Genomic DNA, 13,386 nt, shown 5'->3' with positions numbered 1-13,386 from the left:
ACAACCTGATTTAAAAAACGGGCCAAAGACCTTAACAGACACGTCACCAAAGAAGATATACAGATAACAAACAAGCATATGAAAAAATGTTCCACATCATATGTCATTAGGCAACTGCAAAATAAAATGCGATACCACTACACATCTATTAGAATCACCAAAATTGAGAACACTGACAACACCAAATGCTGGTGAGGATGTGGAGCAACAAACTCTCATCCATTACTAGTGGGAATGCAAAATGGTACAGCTACTTCAGAAGGCAGTTTGGTGGTTTTTTACAAAATTAAACATACTTTTACTTATGATCTAGCAATCACATTGCTCGGTATTTACCCAAGTGAGTTGAAAACTTATGTTCACACAAAAACCTGAAGATGTAGCAGCTTTATTCATAATTACCAAAACTTAGAAGCAACTAAGAAATCCTTCAGTAGGTGAATGGATGAATAAACTGCGGTCCACTAAGACAATGGAATATTACTCAGCACTAAAAAGAAATGAGCTATCAAGCCACAAGAAGACATGGAGGAAAGTTAAATGCATATTACTAAATGAAAGAGGCCAATCTGAGAAGGCTACATTTTGTATGATTCCAACTGTATGACATTCTGAAAAAGGAAAAACCATGGAGACAATAAAAAGACCAGTGGTTGCAGGGGCCTCAGGGAGAGTGGGGTGGGGTCGGGGAAAGAGATGAACAGGTAGAGCACAGAGGATTTTTAGGGCAGTGAAAATGCTCCATATGATAATGATGGCCACATGCCATCATATATTTGTACAAACCCACAGAAGGTACAACACCAAGAGTGAACTCTAAAGTAAACTATGGACTTTGGGTAATTATGATGTGTCAATGTAGGTTCATCCTTTGCAAAAAATGTACCATTCTGGTGAGTGATGTTGATGATCGAGGAGGCTCTGCATGTGTGGGGGCAAGAGGTTTATAGGAATTCTCTGTACCTTCCTTCTAACTTAGTGTAAAACTGCTCTAAAAAAATAAAATCTTTAATAAAAAAATTAATAGACCCATTTTAATGTACATATAAAAGAATCAGCCTTTACTGCTTTGGTTTTTCTAAATTAAGAACATCCCAACATGGGCCAACCTTTACTTTTAATGGAAATATTTTAGGACTGGAAAAGGCAGGATGTCTTTGTTTAATCTTTAAAGGAGACTTTCTGGGAACTAATATGTAGTATGAATCTTCCGTTTTATACAAAACAATAAACTTGTTTGGGATGGATGAAAGATGTACCTTCTATTTTTAGTTTGGGAAAAGGAGTATTGTGAGTGGAAGTACAGTCTCAGTTTTAGAAAACAGTTCCTGTGGAAGTTGACGATTAAGAAATTGATTCCTTAAAAAATATTCATACACTTTTACGTTTAGGCATATCTTTGCATATGATATCTTGAAGACTGTTAAACTAATCTAATCCTTCAAAAAAATCCCTTTTTTCCCTTGAAGATGGCCAGAATCTGTTTCTGTTGCTTGCAACTAAAATTTATTGATAATCCTGTTTAACCTTCTCATCTTCTCAGATATTCCCAAATATATGGGTTCTCAACTCTGCCTATAATAACTTTTAAGCCAAAGCTCATGATACCAGTCTTTCCTCCACATTCCACATCAAATCTCTGCAGTTTACTTTCTTTTACTTTCCTGTATTCCTAGGCTTCATTACAAATGTTACTATTTCTTCTTGTCTTTTGCTTTATCTTCTGTTACTATTTCCATTAGATCAATTTACTACTACTAAAATACTTGTGTTTGAAAGTGTGCATGCATTTCATCATACAAGAGGACTCCAATTTCAGAAAAATTATTTTCTACATAAGTTCTTCCCAAACTGGAGATTAAGAAATACTCTTATAGGGCTGTTAATGGAAGTCTGGAATAAATCAGGATTTTTCATTCATTTCTTTAATTTATAGATACATTTAAGTGGGTTTCTTTTGTACTTGGGACTTCTCAGAGTCTTAAATGTGACTATTATAAGTCACCAAGAGAGGCATTTAGCATGATGCCTATTTGACCTTTTGTTCTCCAAGTACCAAATTAGCATCTTTTTGATATTCCCTGAGTCAATTTGGGAACTGCTCTATATGATGGGAAAATGAGTAGTCCGTTGATCTTTTTCACTTAAAAAAAAAAAGAGAGAGAGAGAGAGAGAAATCTTGAGTGTTTAAGACTGTTGCCTATCTCCCTAGGTAGCTTATGTAGTTCATTGTTCTGAGGAAGAACATCACCTATGTTTTCAGAAGTCGCTGAGGTATCTGGAGCTGTTTCGCATTTACACTCAGTTCCACGCAGGGGTGGAGGGACAGGGGCTGGGAAAAAAGGAGGGGTGTAGCTGAGTTTGCAACTGCGTAGGACTGCGTCTGCTCCTGGAGACTGCCTCTGTCTCTGCTCCAGTAGCACCTCCCACCTCTTCTCATCCCATCCATTGCTCATGGTCTCAGCTGGTACCTCCTTCAGCAGAAACTGAAGGTTGCCAGGGTAAATGAGAAACTAAGTAGACCTTAGATGTTAATTCAGTTACTTTGTGCTATAAGATTGGGAAGGAAACAATTGGAGCAAATAAACCACATAGGCTTTGTGACAGTGATTGTAATGGAGCTCAAAGACTTTGGTTTATGCCCAGGTTGAATGATTTTCATGATTCTAGAAAGCCGACAAATGACTGTAATTGAAAATCAATATTCACAATAGCTCTTCCAAGCAGCTGAGGGCACAGAGAGCTCCCTGTGGAGCAGACAGGAAGCAGGTATCTTGGTTTCCATTTCAGATGAGTTAACTAAAACTGGCTTCATGCTGTGCAGTATAATCGTGTATACAGGCCAATGGGCTTATTAATTAATCGAGTTAGTTATTCAGGATATGATCTCTATTCATAAATACTGCATGGATGTGGGGAAAGGGGAGAGAAGGGGCTGATATGTGCCTCTGCTAACATCACAGAGGACAAAACGTTTTTACTTGTCAGAAACATGCCAGAATGGCAAAAAGAACATGAAATCAGTCATTTGAGTAATAGTTCTATTTGCTCTGTGACACTGGTAGAAAAGATAATTTTTTCCCCAAAAGACAGAAAAGCATAACAAAAACTGAATACCTTGTACAACTCATTTGACAATGCCACCAACAGGGTCATCTTATAGCGGGGTTTATGACTCAATTTCCAAACAACCTCTGCCTTCTCCCTCCACAAGTGTGCTACTCTGGTTATGCCTGTATCTCTTCTCACCACCTCCTGCAGCTCAGCCCTGCTGCCACCCTCAGCATTAAAGTTAAATTTACTGATAATTTAGGGTTAATGAAAAATTCAGATTAAGTCGAGACTAGGAGAAACTGCCTCCTATGGGCTGCTGCCACCACAAATTTGGTTTGGAAGAATTATAGGTATGAGTTTATTTCGCATTTGGGAAAGTTCCTTTTAACCTTAGAAGTTACAGTTAGGCAGCTGTACACAGTGAGTTAAACAACACTGAGAGTCATATAGTGTATTAGTGATGATACAGGATTTCAATCTCCAAAGAGAAGGTTTCCAGTGTATCCCTAATTAATAATAAAAGCACTCAGATTACAGTGCTTTCCATTTTCACTCTGAGTAAGTGCAAATGCTTATATTAACTTGTTTCTTTCCAGACATGAGAAGTACAATGACAGTGTCACTATTTTCACACAGAATAATAATAGGACCTACTAGGCGCCAGACACTATTCTTTATCCATATGAATTGACATTATGGCTTTACACATATTAACTCGGTTAAACATCACAGCCAGCCAATGAATAGGTATTATTATTATTCTCATTTTATACATTTGAAATTGAGGCACAGAGAGGTTAAGTAAAAGCTGTCCAACATCACTCAGGTAGTAAGTGACAGTGCTGGGAGAATGAACCCTGGTGGTCTAGTTGCCAAGTGTTTCTATAAGATTTATATCTTGAGAATTATGCTACTGAGGAGAGAGAGAAGGCTGCATCCCTTACCTGATAGAGGCTGACGTATTGCTTCCGCAGCCACTGTTGTCTTTGGTCAGGGAACTTCCTCATCTTTCTCACAGCTCTAGTGAGTTCCAACAGTCCGCTGAAGAGCATTTTAGCTGTGTGCTTTGGTGCCACAAAGTGCAATAATCTATTGTCTGTGGTTTGAAGCCCGTAGAGCAGTGTCACACCAGTCTCTGAGAGAGACATGTTACTCAGTTTGTTCTGAACACACACAGTGTGTATATCAATGCTAGGGTGTCCCATGTACACAGCCTTCGCTGAAAACAGATCCAAGACTCCCTCCGCCAGGCCACTTAATCCAGCATTGCCCAGTAATGGGAATTTGCCAGGTTCAGATGTATTAGTAAGTACACCAAGTTTTGCTTTAGCACTGGCTGGGGAGGCAGTGGTGGGCTTTATCCAGGTCAAGGTGCTATTGTCAGGCTGAAGCTGGAGGAAACAGCGGGCAGAGAGGTGCGTGTCCTGGTCATAGTGGATGACCGTGGCACCCTGCAGCAGGAACTGGTGCACATCAGCTTGGATGGACAGCACATACCATGGGATGAGCTCTGTCCCATGGTCAAAGGCCTTCTGTGGCTCTTCTGATCCATGAGGGTCCCATTCTTTGGGCTGCTCAAAGATGTCATTTTCAGAATCCAACAAATCTCCAATTATAAACCTGATGGAAAGAGATACAAGTTTGCTCCGCTTTATAATCATAAGTGAGAACAACACAAAATCTTTCACTGATTCTGGACACCATTTTTAATTCCACTATGAACTCAAATTAGCACAGGAAATATAAAATGCTAAAAGTCACAGAATGATTTTTATAGTTGTATTCTAAAACATATTTAACAATGTCTGACCATAGGCTTAAAGGAACTACTAGATCAGTTATTGCATTTTTAATATAAACAATAATAAACTTCATCATTTATTAGTTTACTCTCTTGTGTCAGGAACCATGTTAAATGCTTTACATACATTTTTGCACTTAATTTGACCTACCTGCAAAGTAAGTTTTCTTATTCTTTTCTTTACCTAAGGGGAAACTGAGGTTCAGAAGGGGTAAGTAACTGGCTCCAGGTTACTCAGCTCAGAAGAGGCCTACCCAACGCAGGATTCTGATCTGCCAAACTCTAGCACGGGATCTTCAACACAAGGTTCATTGCCTTCTACTTGGTCATAAAAGTCATGACCTGAATACAATGGGGCTAAAATAGGCAAAACAAGACCTAATAAGTGGGCCTGAGAGGTGCTTCTGTTAAGAATAAAATACACTTAGTTCAAAGACACTCAGTGGGAAATACTGTCATGATGGCCAGATGAGCAAGAACAGCTTTCCTTGACTCAATCTTAGATTTTCACTTTATATGTGTATATGTGTACGTGTGTGTGTGTGTGCTCGCACGCGCATGTGGACATAAAGGACTCATCTGCTTGGGAATTTTTGTGTGTGTATGCGTGTCTGTTCCAATATACTTTACAAAAAAAAGGCAACAGCCCAGATTTGGCCCAGGGACTGCAATTTGCCAACTACTGCCCTTGAGGATACTCAGGAGATAACCTGGCTGTTAGAAGGGACTATGGCCCAATCTGCTTCTCTGTGAGATGGAAACTTCTAAGGTCTGGTGCTGTGCTGAGAGCTGTACAAGAGTGCAGAAAAAGGCACTGTGTGTGTAGGAATTTGACTACGTGATGGGTGCAGAGGCCTCAAAGTGAGGGCTGCACTGGAACAGGTTGAGCCTCCTTCATAAGAAATACCAACTGCTTAATTCCAGATCAGGACCAACCCTCCTACTTCCATACACACATGGTCCCTGGGTGGGCACTGTCCTTCCAGGGCCCTCAGGAGCCCTTGTGCTGTGGCCTGATCATCAGCCCCTCTCTGGTGATGGCCCAGTTGTAGCTCTTTGGGGAATTCCAATGTTTCTTCCACCTGTGCCTCAGGTTCTCTCAGGTGATGAAGTTTTTTGCCTCCTCCTGCAGCTGCAGCGCTTCCCGCTCCTTGAGCTGCGCCCAGGCCTGCGCCTCTCCGGCCCACTGGGCCTCCTCCTCCTCGGCATGCCGCTGCTCCTGCTCCGGCGCCTCTTGCCGCAGCCGGGCTTTCCGCAGCTCGTGCAGCAGCCGGTTCTCTGCCTGGTTCCTGGCCATGAGCTCGTGGTGCTCGGTGGCATTCTCCAGCGCCTTGCGCCCTGCCAGGCCCCGGGCCCGGGCCTCGTGCACCTTCTTACGCACCTCCAGCCTGAGGGCGCGTACTGTCTGGCAGTACTGCCGCCCACGCTTCGTCAACACGAAGGATTCCACAGGATCCACCGGTGGCGGGGTCGCCACGCGCCCGACCTTGGACTTCGCTGGCGGGTCGTGGCGGGTCTTGCTGCCGCGCCGGGAGCAGCAGTAGCAGCCGGAACCCCTTCCGCGCGCGGACCTCACGCGTAGGCGGCTCAGCGTGCCCAGCATCGCGAGAACAGCCCGCCTCCCGCGCGCCGAGCGCCTGATCGGGAAATTTATCAGGTTGCCTTGCCTTAGTCGGGAACCTGGATTACCAGGGCCAGAAGGATCTTGGGGGAAAGTCAAGGGAGACTTTACTGCCTCCTTTCTATCTGACCACTTTGGTAGAAATGTACCCAAGAGAGACTCATTCTCTTCTAAACATGAGGAACTGTTTGTAAGGTCAAGCTTTCTGCTCTTTGACCCATAGACATCACTAGCAAAGTGGTGGATAAAATTGAAGAGCTGGTCCGTACATCCCTGGGAAGGAATATTCCCATCACCTTGAGGCACTTGGACAGCCACCTGCCTCTTGGCGAGGCATAAGCGGCAACACTGGGCTTCTGGACTCTCAGTCTGGATCCTGGTTCCTGAGCAAGATCCCACTCCTGCTTTCAAACAGCAAGAGATTCTTCTTCCTTGTCTAATATTAATAGATATTCTTAAAAAAGAAAAGAAATTCACAAGAGATCTCACAAATCTGATGGTCAGAATATCCTTTTCAGGTAATCCACACTGGAAACAACCCAAAGGTCCAGCAACAATAAAATGTATAAATAAAATTTGTTTTCATATAACATAATTATGCATAGCAATGAAAATGAAAATGCAATGGCTAACTACCTGCAACAACATGGACAAATCTTCAGCAAGACCTACAAGCATATATACTATATGATTACACTGATGTAAATGTAAATTTCAAACCCAGGAAAGACTACTATACCGTTTAGAAAGGCATAATAGTAGTAAAATTATAAAGAAAAGCAAGATATATTATCATAAAATTCACAGCAGTGAATTTTTCTCTAGAGGGCAAGGTGGTGACATAATTGAGAAGGGAAACAAGGGGTTTAATGGGTGCTGGCAATGTTTTCACTCTGGATTGTAGTTATGCACGCATTTACTTGACAATTACTCAAATACATTAGTTTTTTTAAAAAATTAATTTTAGAATATTTTTAGATTTGTAGAGAAACTGCAAAGATAGTATAACCCACATCCAGTTTTCCCTATTACTGACATCTTACAGTAGGGTGGTGTATTTGACACAATTCATGAACCAATACCGATGCATCATTATTAATTAAAGTGCATACTCTGTTTAGATTTCCTTAGCTTTTTTTTTTTTTAACCTGTTTCCCTTTTCTGTTCCAGGATCCCATCTAGGATACCATGTTACATTTAATTGTCATACTTCTTTATGTCACAGTTTCTCAGACTTTCACTGTTTTTGACGATCTTGACAGTTTTGAGGAGCAGTGGTTAGGTGTTTTGTAGAATGACCATCAATTAGAATTTGCCTGATATTTTTCTCTTAATTAGATGGGTTCTGGGGAGGAAGACCACAGAGGTAGAGTGCCATTCTCATCACATCATATCCAGGGAACATACTATTGACATGACTTACCCTGTCAATGTTGACCTGGCTGAAGTAGTGCTGGTCCTGTCCCACTGTAAACTTACTTAAAAAAAAAAAAGACAACTCCTTTTATACTGTCCTCTTTGGAAGGAAGTCACTGTGTGCAGCTGCAGCCCACACTTAAGGATGGGGAGTCCTGCTCTACTTCTTAGAGGGCAAGTATCTGTATAAGTTATTTGAAATTCTTCCACATGGGAGATTTGTCCCTTCTCCCTCATTTGTTTATTTATCATTTAATATATGGATTCACAAATATTTATACAATACTTGGGATTATAATATAATACTACTTTATTTTGTTGCAAATTGTTCCAGCCTAGGCCATCGGGAGTTCTTTCAGTTGGCTCTTGTGCTTCTTTGGCATAGCCTGATATAACCCCATTATTGTGGGTTTTTTTCTCCAGCACTGCTTTACTTTTTGGCACAAGAAGATGCTCCAGGCTCATCTTGTGTATTTCCTATCCCAGACCTAGAACCAGCCATTTCTCCAAGGAGCTTTGCTTTCTTTCATTGAAGAGTGTTATTAGAAATCAAGATCTGGGTCCCAGGTCTAAATCCATTCTTTCTTACACACTTTTCTTAATGTTACTTTTCACCATAAAAAGTGAAGAAAAAAAGAAAAAGGAGGAAAATCTTTTGTATTTAACTTAGCTCTGTCCCTCTGAAATTGCTCTCAGTAACAATGGAAAACCAATGCTTAGGTCTTCTGCATAATACTTCTGTCCATGCTTTATACATATGCATGGTGGTTAGGAACATGCCCTCTAGAGTCACCTTGGGTGTAACGTTTGGCTCCACTACCTCTTTGCTGTGTGAGCTAGTCAAATCACTCAACCTCTCTGAGCCTCACCTTTACTCATCTGTTAATGGCAAAAAGACAATACCCACTTAATAATGAGTAATAGTGAAGCTCAAATAAGATAATACTTGTAAAAAAAAAAAAACTCAGCACAGCGTCTGGCTCAGTGCAGTACACAATTATATTTAAGCATAAAAAGACCGAGGTTTCATCCTGTCACTTTTTCTTCCCATTTCCTTTTCTCTAGGCTAAATAGCCCAGCTGTTCCTCTAATGGGGCTTTCTTCAGGGCCATATCCAAGTTCTTTCATCTTTTTATTTCCTTTCTCTGGGACCACTTCCACATTCTCCCTGTCACACTTCTTGTTGTTTTTGTTGTTTTTTTAAGAGTAAGAAGGATTCAATTGGTGAGCATCAGTACCTGTGAAATGTAACACATGTTAATCTGGACATAGAACTTCTGCTTTTAATTTAGCAAGAGAAATGGAGTTTTGCATATTCCATTTAATTTGAGTTCTGAGCTAAATCAAGTATTTTCCAGTGAAAAACTACAGGCATTATGGAAAGTGGTATCTGGGAAGAAAAATTATGAAGCTTCTCTGGGGCCTGTTTCTGGTGCTCAGGGATGATGTAAGTTGGGAGAGAGAGGACACTGTCCTTCTTAGGACCAGGAGCTATTTTTAGAACACAAGAAGAACTAATGCTTGGTGTTAATAATTCCTTTAAAAAGCATTCTTCCAGGGACTAATGGCCAAGATAAGACTGACAACTGTTTGTAATGAAATAAGTTCAAGAAGGAAACTAGAAACTTAGATCATATGGTGAATTTTATGCACTTCTGTGCCTGATTCTCTTAGGAAACAAGTCTCTGTGGGTTTACAAGAAGGAATAAGGTGGAACTTAAAGAGCTGTTTAGGAATTAAATAACATTAACCAAATCAAAGATATGGTTTACCAGCAAAGAAACTACCTAGTCAAACTTAGGTCATATGCCTTAAGGAGAGGACCAAGGAGTGAAAACAATAGGAAAGTCTGTGTCTGACCCCAGAAGAGGCTCTGAAGCATCCTTCCATGAGAAACCATAAATTGATAGATGAACACTTTTTGTTTTTATGTATCCCAATGAAAATCTTGTATTAGAGGACAAGTGGGCTATTTATCATCCTGGTTACGTAGTTTCTTAATAATCTTGTGTTACTTCCTGCAAAATCAATATGATTACATAAACATGATTCATCAAGTGATAAGACTACATTTAATTTTGTAAGATAGAAGAAAATGCACACCTTTTCCAAAGGACTTGCTATAGCTGGTCCCTGTAATAAAATCCAGAGTTCTAAGCTTGCTTCTGGCAAATTCTTGCTTTTAATTAACCTAGCACCTTCCTCAACCGTAGGCAGCTTCTATTTTATGTCTGGGTAGTGTGAGGACTTCAGAGCCAGCCTGCCTGAGGTTAAATTCTGGCCCTGAGTGAAATGGCATTGCTGTGAGGAGTAACTAATTTAATATATGAGAAGTATTTAGCACAGTGTTTGTTCAAAAGTAGGCTCTCAATAAGTAATAGCATGTTAAATATTACTAGCATTATTATTGTTTGGATCGGATTTGCAGAGTCAACATCCTAGAACATAGACACCTAAACAAATACTGCTTTTCTGTAAAAATGGAGTCCAAGTTTCAAGTTGGCATTCAAGTGACAAACAAGCTTAAACTGAATGTTGTGCAGATAGTGGGAAAACAGCTTTCTTTCTTACAGGTCACAGAAGCAGGACTGGGTCTTGGTCAAGGGGACAGAAGCGGGTAGGTATCCCCAGTCCCAGGTACCCTCAGCAAAGCCAGACTGGGGGTGGCAGAGACCATGTTAAGGTCTGGGCTTGGCGGAAGCAGTCAGCTGTCCCTAAAGAATGTTATGAGGTAGGTGTCCGTAAGATTGGGTCTTGTCTGCACCATCCTCAGTGGAGAATAACTGATTGGTTTCCTATGATTTTATTATTTTGTGTGGGCACGTCAGTGCATGTGTGTGTCTGGCAAATCCTGGTAACTATGATCTTTTCTCAAGTACTCTACTTCCTTACGCTTAGCTTTCTTATTTTTATCTCTGAGGATTTGGATCATCTTCCAGGCAAGTCTCTAAGGAGGTTGTTGGGGTAGGAGGGCTGTCTCCAGTAAGGGTGACTGAGGGGTCACCTCACCTAAAATGGTGACTGCTGCCACAGGTGCCCACACCTTAAGTGCCCAGCTTGGCATCTAAAGGGTGTAATGGCAGGCATTAATTACAATAGCCACGATTTATACGGCATTTAAAATGTAAATTGCTTATTTTACAGTCATCTCAAGTACAACAACCCTATAAGGTATTCTGATCATTCCCATCTTGCAGATTAAAAAACTGAGCCTTAGGAAGATTAAGTCACCTATGCAGGTGACACATATAGTAACTGGTGGGGGTAAGATTCAGTCCCAGACAATGTGACTACAAGCTTTGAGCTCTTAATTATCTCAAGCAGCTTCCATTCTCAGCTTCTGTCTGAACTACTTATATCTGATTTCTCCAAATGTACAAATCCTTCTTAAGCTGCAGCATCTTAAAGAGGGTCAACAATATTGATAATAAGAAGCTGCAGCCCCTATATGTCCCAGCACTCTTCTCTGCACATCTTAATTTCCATTTTCTTACAATTGTGCCACATGCAACTCTTATGCCTTCATGACTTACACATGTTCACACAGGCAAAGCTTATTTATTCTTCATGGTGGTAAATTTGAAAAGTCATTATTAATGAGCTTTATACCTTATATGAAATGTAATTGGAATGTTTTTAGAATTAAGATGTTCCTAATCTACAGGGACTAGAAATGAAAAGAAGCTAAGAGTTAGCTCCTCTACAGTGACAAGAAATGCCTTAAACACTGAAGAAGAAAAGATCCTGTTCTGCAGTTGAACACATGGTCAGGCTCACACCCCAGCTCTGCCAGGCATCACTTAGGAGAGTGACTTCACCTCTCTGGGTACCACTTCCTCATTTGCACAGGATGATGATGAGTTGGATGAGTTGGTCTGAACATCCTACTGACATTTTGAGTCTCTCAATCCTGTTCCTTTCCTGCTGAAGTCTTAAACCTTTTATGATCACTTTTCTGGGACTTCTGTGAGGGCTTCAAATGGGTTTTTGGGCAGGAGTAGCTGAGAAGTTTGAGAAAAATTATGAGTAGTCTACAGGCTGGATGAACCACAAGACCATGAGATTGTCCCTTCTTTCCTTGTAATTTTCACAGGGTTGGTGGCTGCCACAGGAATGGAGATTGGAGGTTATTGTTTGTAGAGTCCTTGTTTCAACCAAATGAACAACAAACCACACTTCCCAGGGGTTTTGGGATCTGGAAATCTCTTTTCCACATACAGCCTTGTGCTGGATATTTTAACGTGGGACTCTGGATCAGGAATGGATTCCGAAGTCCTGGCAGATGGTCCTGGAAACAGTGCTGATCTAGTTTCAGTGAATTCTATTAAACACCCCCACACCTATCCTATGTGGTTCAGTGGTTCTTTTCAAAGTAGCAGTCACTTGGGGTAAGAACACTTACTGGTACTGAGGTACATAAATTTCAATATGACTTCGCAGGTTTTGTAAAAGAAATACTTGCATTTTTGTATTTTTTTTACCCCTTCTAAGAGTGCTTACAAGCAGAGTCTGAAAAATGGGAAGTGGAAGAGCAATGTTCTTAGGACGTAGATGATAAAAAATCATTATGGAGAGGACAAGGGAATAAGCAGAAAATTGGATATAAAGATTTCATGGAAGGTGATGAGATGAGGTAAGAAACTGATCACTGGACAGAATCCCAGACAAAAGGAAAGAATGGTAAATGGAAAGCTCAGAGGCTTGGTCTCTGAGACTCAACCAAGGTAGCATTCCTAAAAGTATTTTAGAAAAGCTGACACCTGTAATTTACATACACACCTATACACCCACACCCACACCCAGGGCCCCAAGTGAAAGCTGTTATAAAAAAGAGTCATATGAAATTCATGATTTTATCTATTCAGGGGTGATGTATCCATTATTTAAGGATTTAAGGAAGGAATTTTAGCCAGATATCAGTATGAGGAAAAGGCATGCTTCTCCCAAATATATTTGATTTTTCTCACAAATACTGTGAATCCTGATTCCCTCTTTCCTTTGGCCACTATCTCAGAACAAAATTTAGTCACTGTAAACATCATATAGTATATATTTCTGTATGTTTTATTTTTTCCGATCCTGTTTTCCTTTTTCTTTAATATCTTCAATTATTCATATTTATTCTTATAAGCATCTACAAAATCCTTTGTGGGAGGATGTAGACATATACATGATATCTATATATAGAGATGGGTAGATAGAGTTAGATACAGATTCAGGACTTAGATGGCTATAAGATGCGTCTTTGTGCATATTTGTAGATGGTCCTTTCTCTTTATATATAGAGTGGCACTAATGTCAGCAACAATTGTGAGAAAACTTTCAAATAATCTTTGACTTGAGATACACTTAAAAAGAACAAATGGTTGCAACTTAGTTGTGAGACATTTGAGCTTTAGGGATGAGACACTGTGGTAAGGGCAGTGATGATTAATCTTTGAGCACTTGGGTCCTCTATGGGGGAATGAGCTATGAAGTGAGGTTTGGAAGAAAG

The 13,386-nt window shown here is 40.5% G+C and overlaps 1 protein-coding gene and 1 pseudogene across 5 annotated transcripts in view; both read right to left on the bottom strand.

The window, feature by feature from the left end:
* PLCE1 (phospholipase C epsilon 1) overlaps positions 1–13,386 on the bottom strand; it is a 300,817-nt gene that overhangs the window by 66,331 nt on the left and 221,100 nt on the right. For all 5 annotated transcript variants that reach the window (XM_031461396.2, XM_064488235.1, XM_031461397.2 and 2 more), the window contains exon 8: positions 3,999–4,674. In XM_031461396.2, coding sequence (XP_031317256.1) covers positions 3,999–4,674 — 676 coding nt within the window. The remainder of the gene's footprint in view (positions 1–3,998; positions 4,675–13,386) is intronic.
* LOC105084359 (small ribosomal subunit protein mS26-like) lies at positions 5,631–6,458 on the bottom strand (annotated as a pseudogene).

This window comes from Camelus dromedarius, chromosome 8, assembly GCF_036321535.1.
Source record: "Camelus dromedarius isolate mCamDro1 chromosome 8, mCamDro1.pat, whole genome shotgun sequence".
Classification (NCBI taxonomy): Eukaryota; Metazoa; Chordata; class Mammalia; order Artiodactyla; family Camelidae; genus Camelus; species Camelus dromedarius.
Note: the sequence above shows the minus strand (reverse complement) of the source record. Positions and strands in the feature narration are given on the sequence as shown.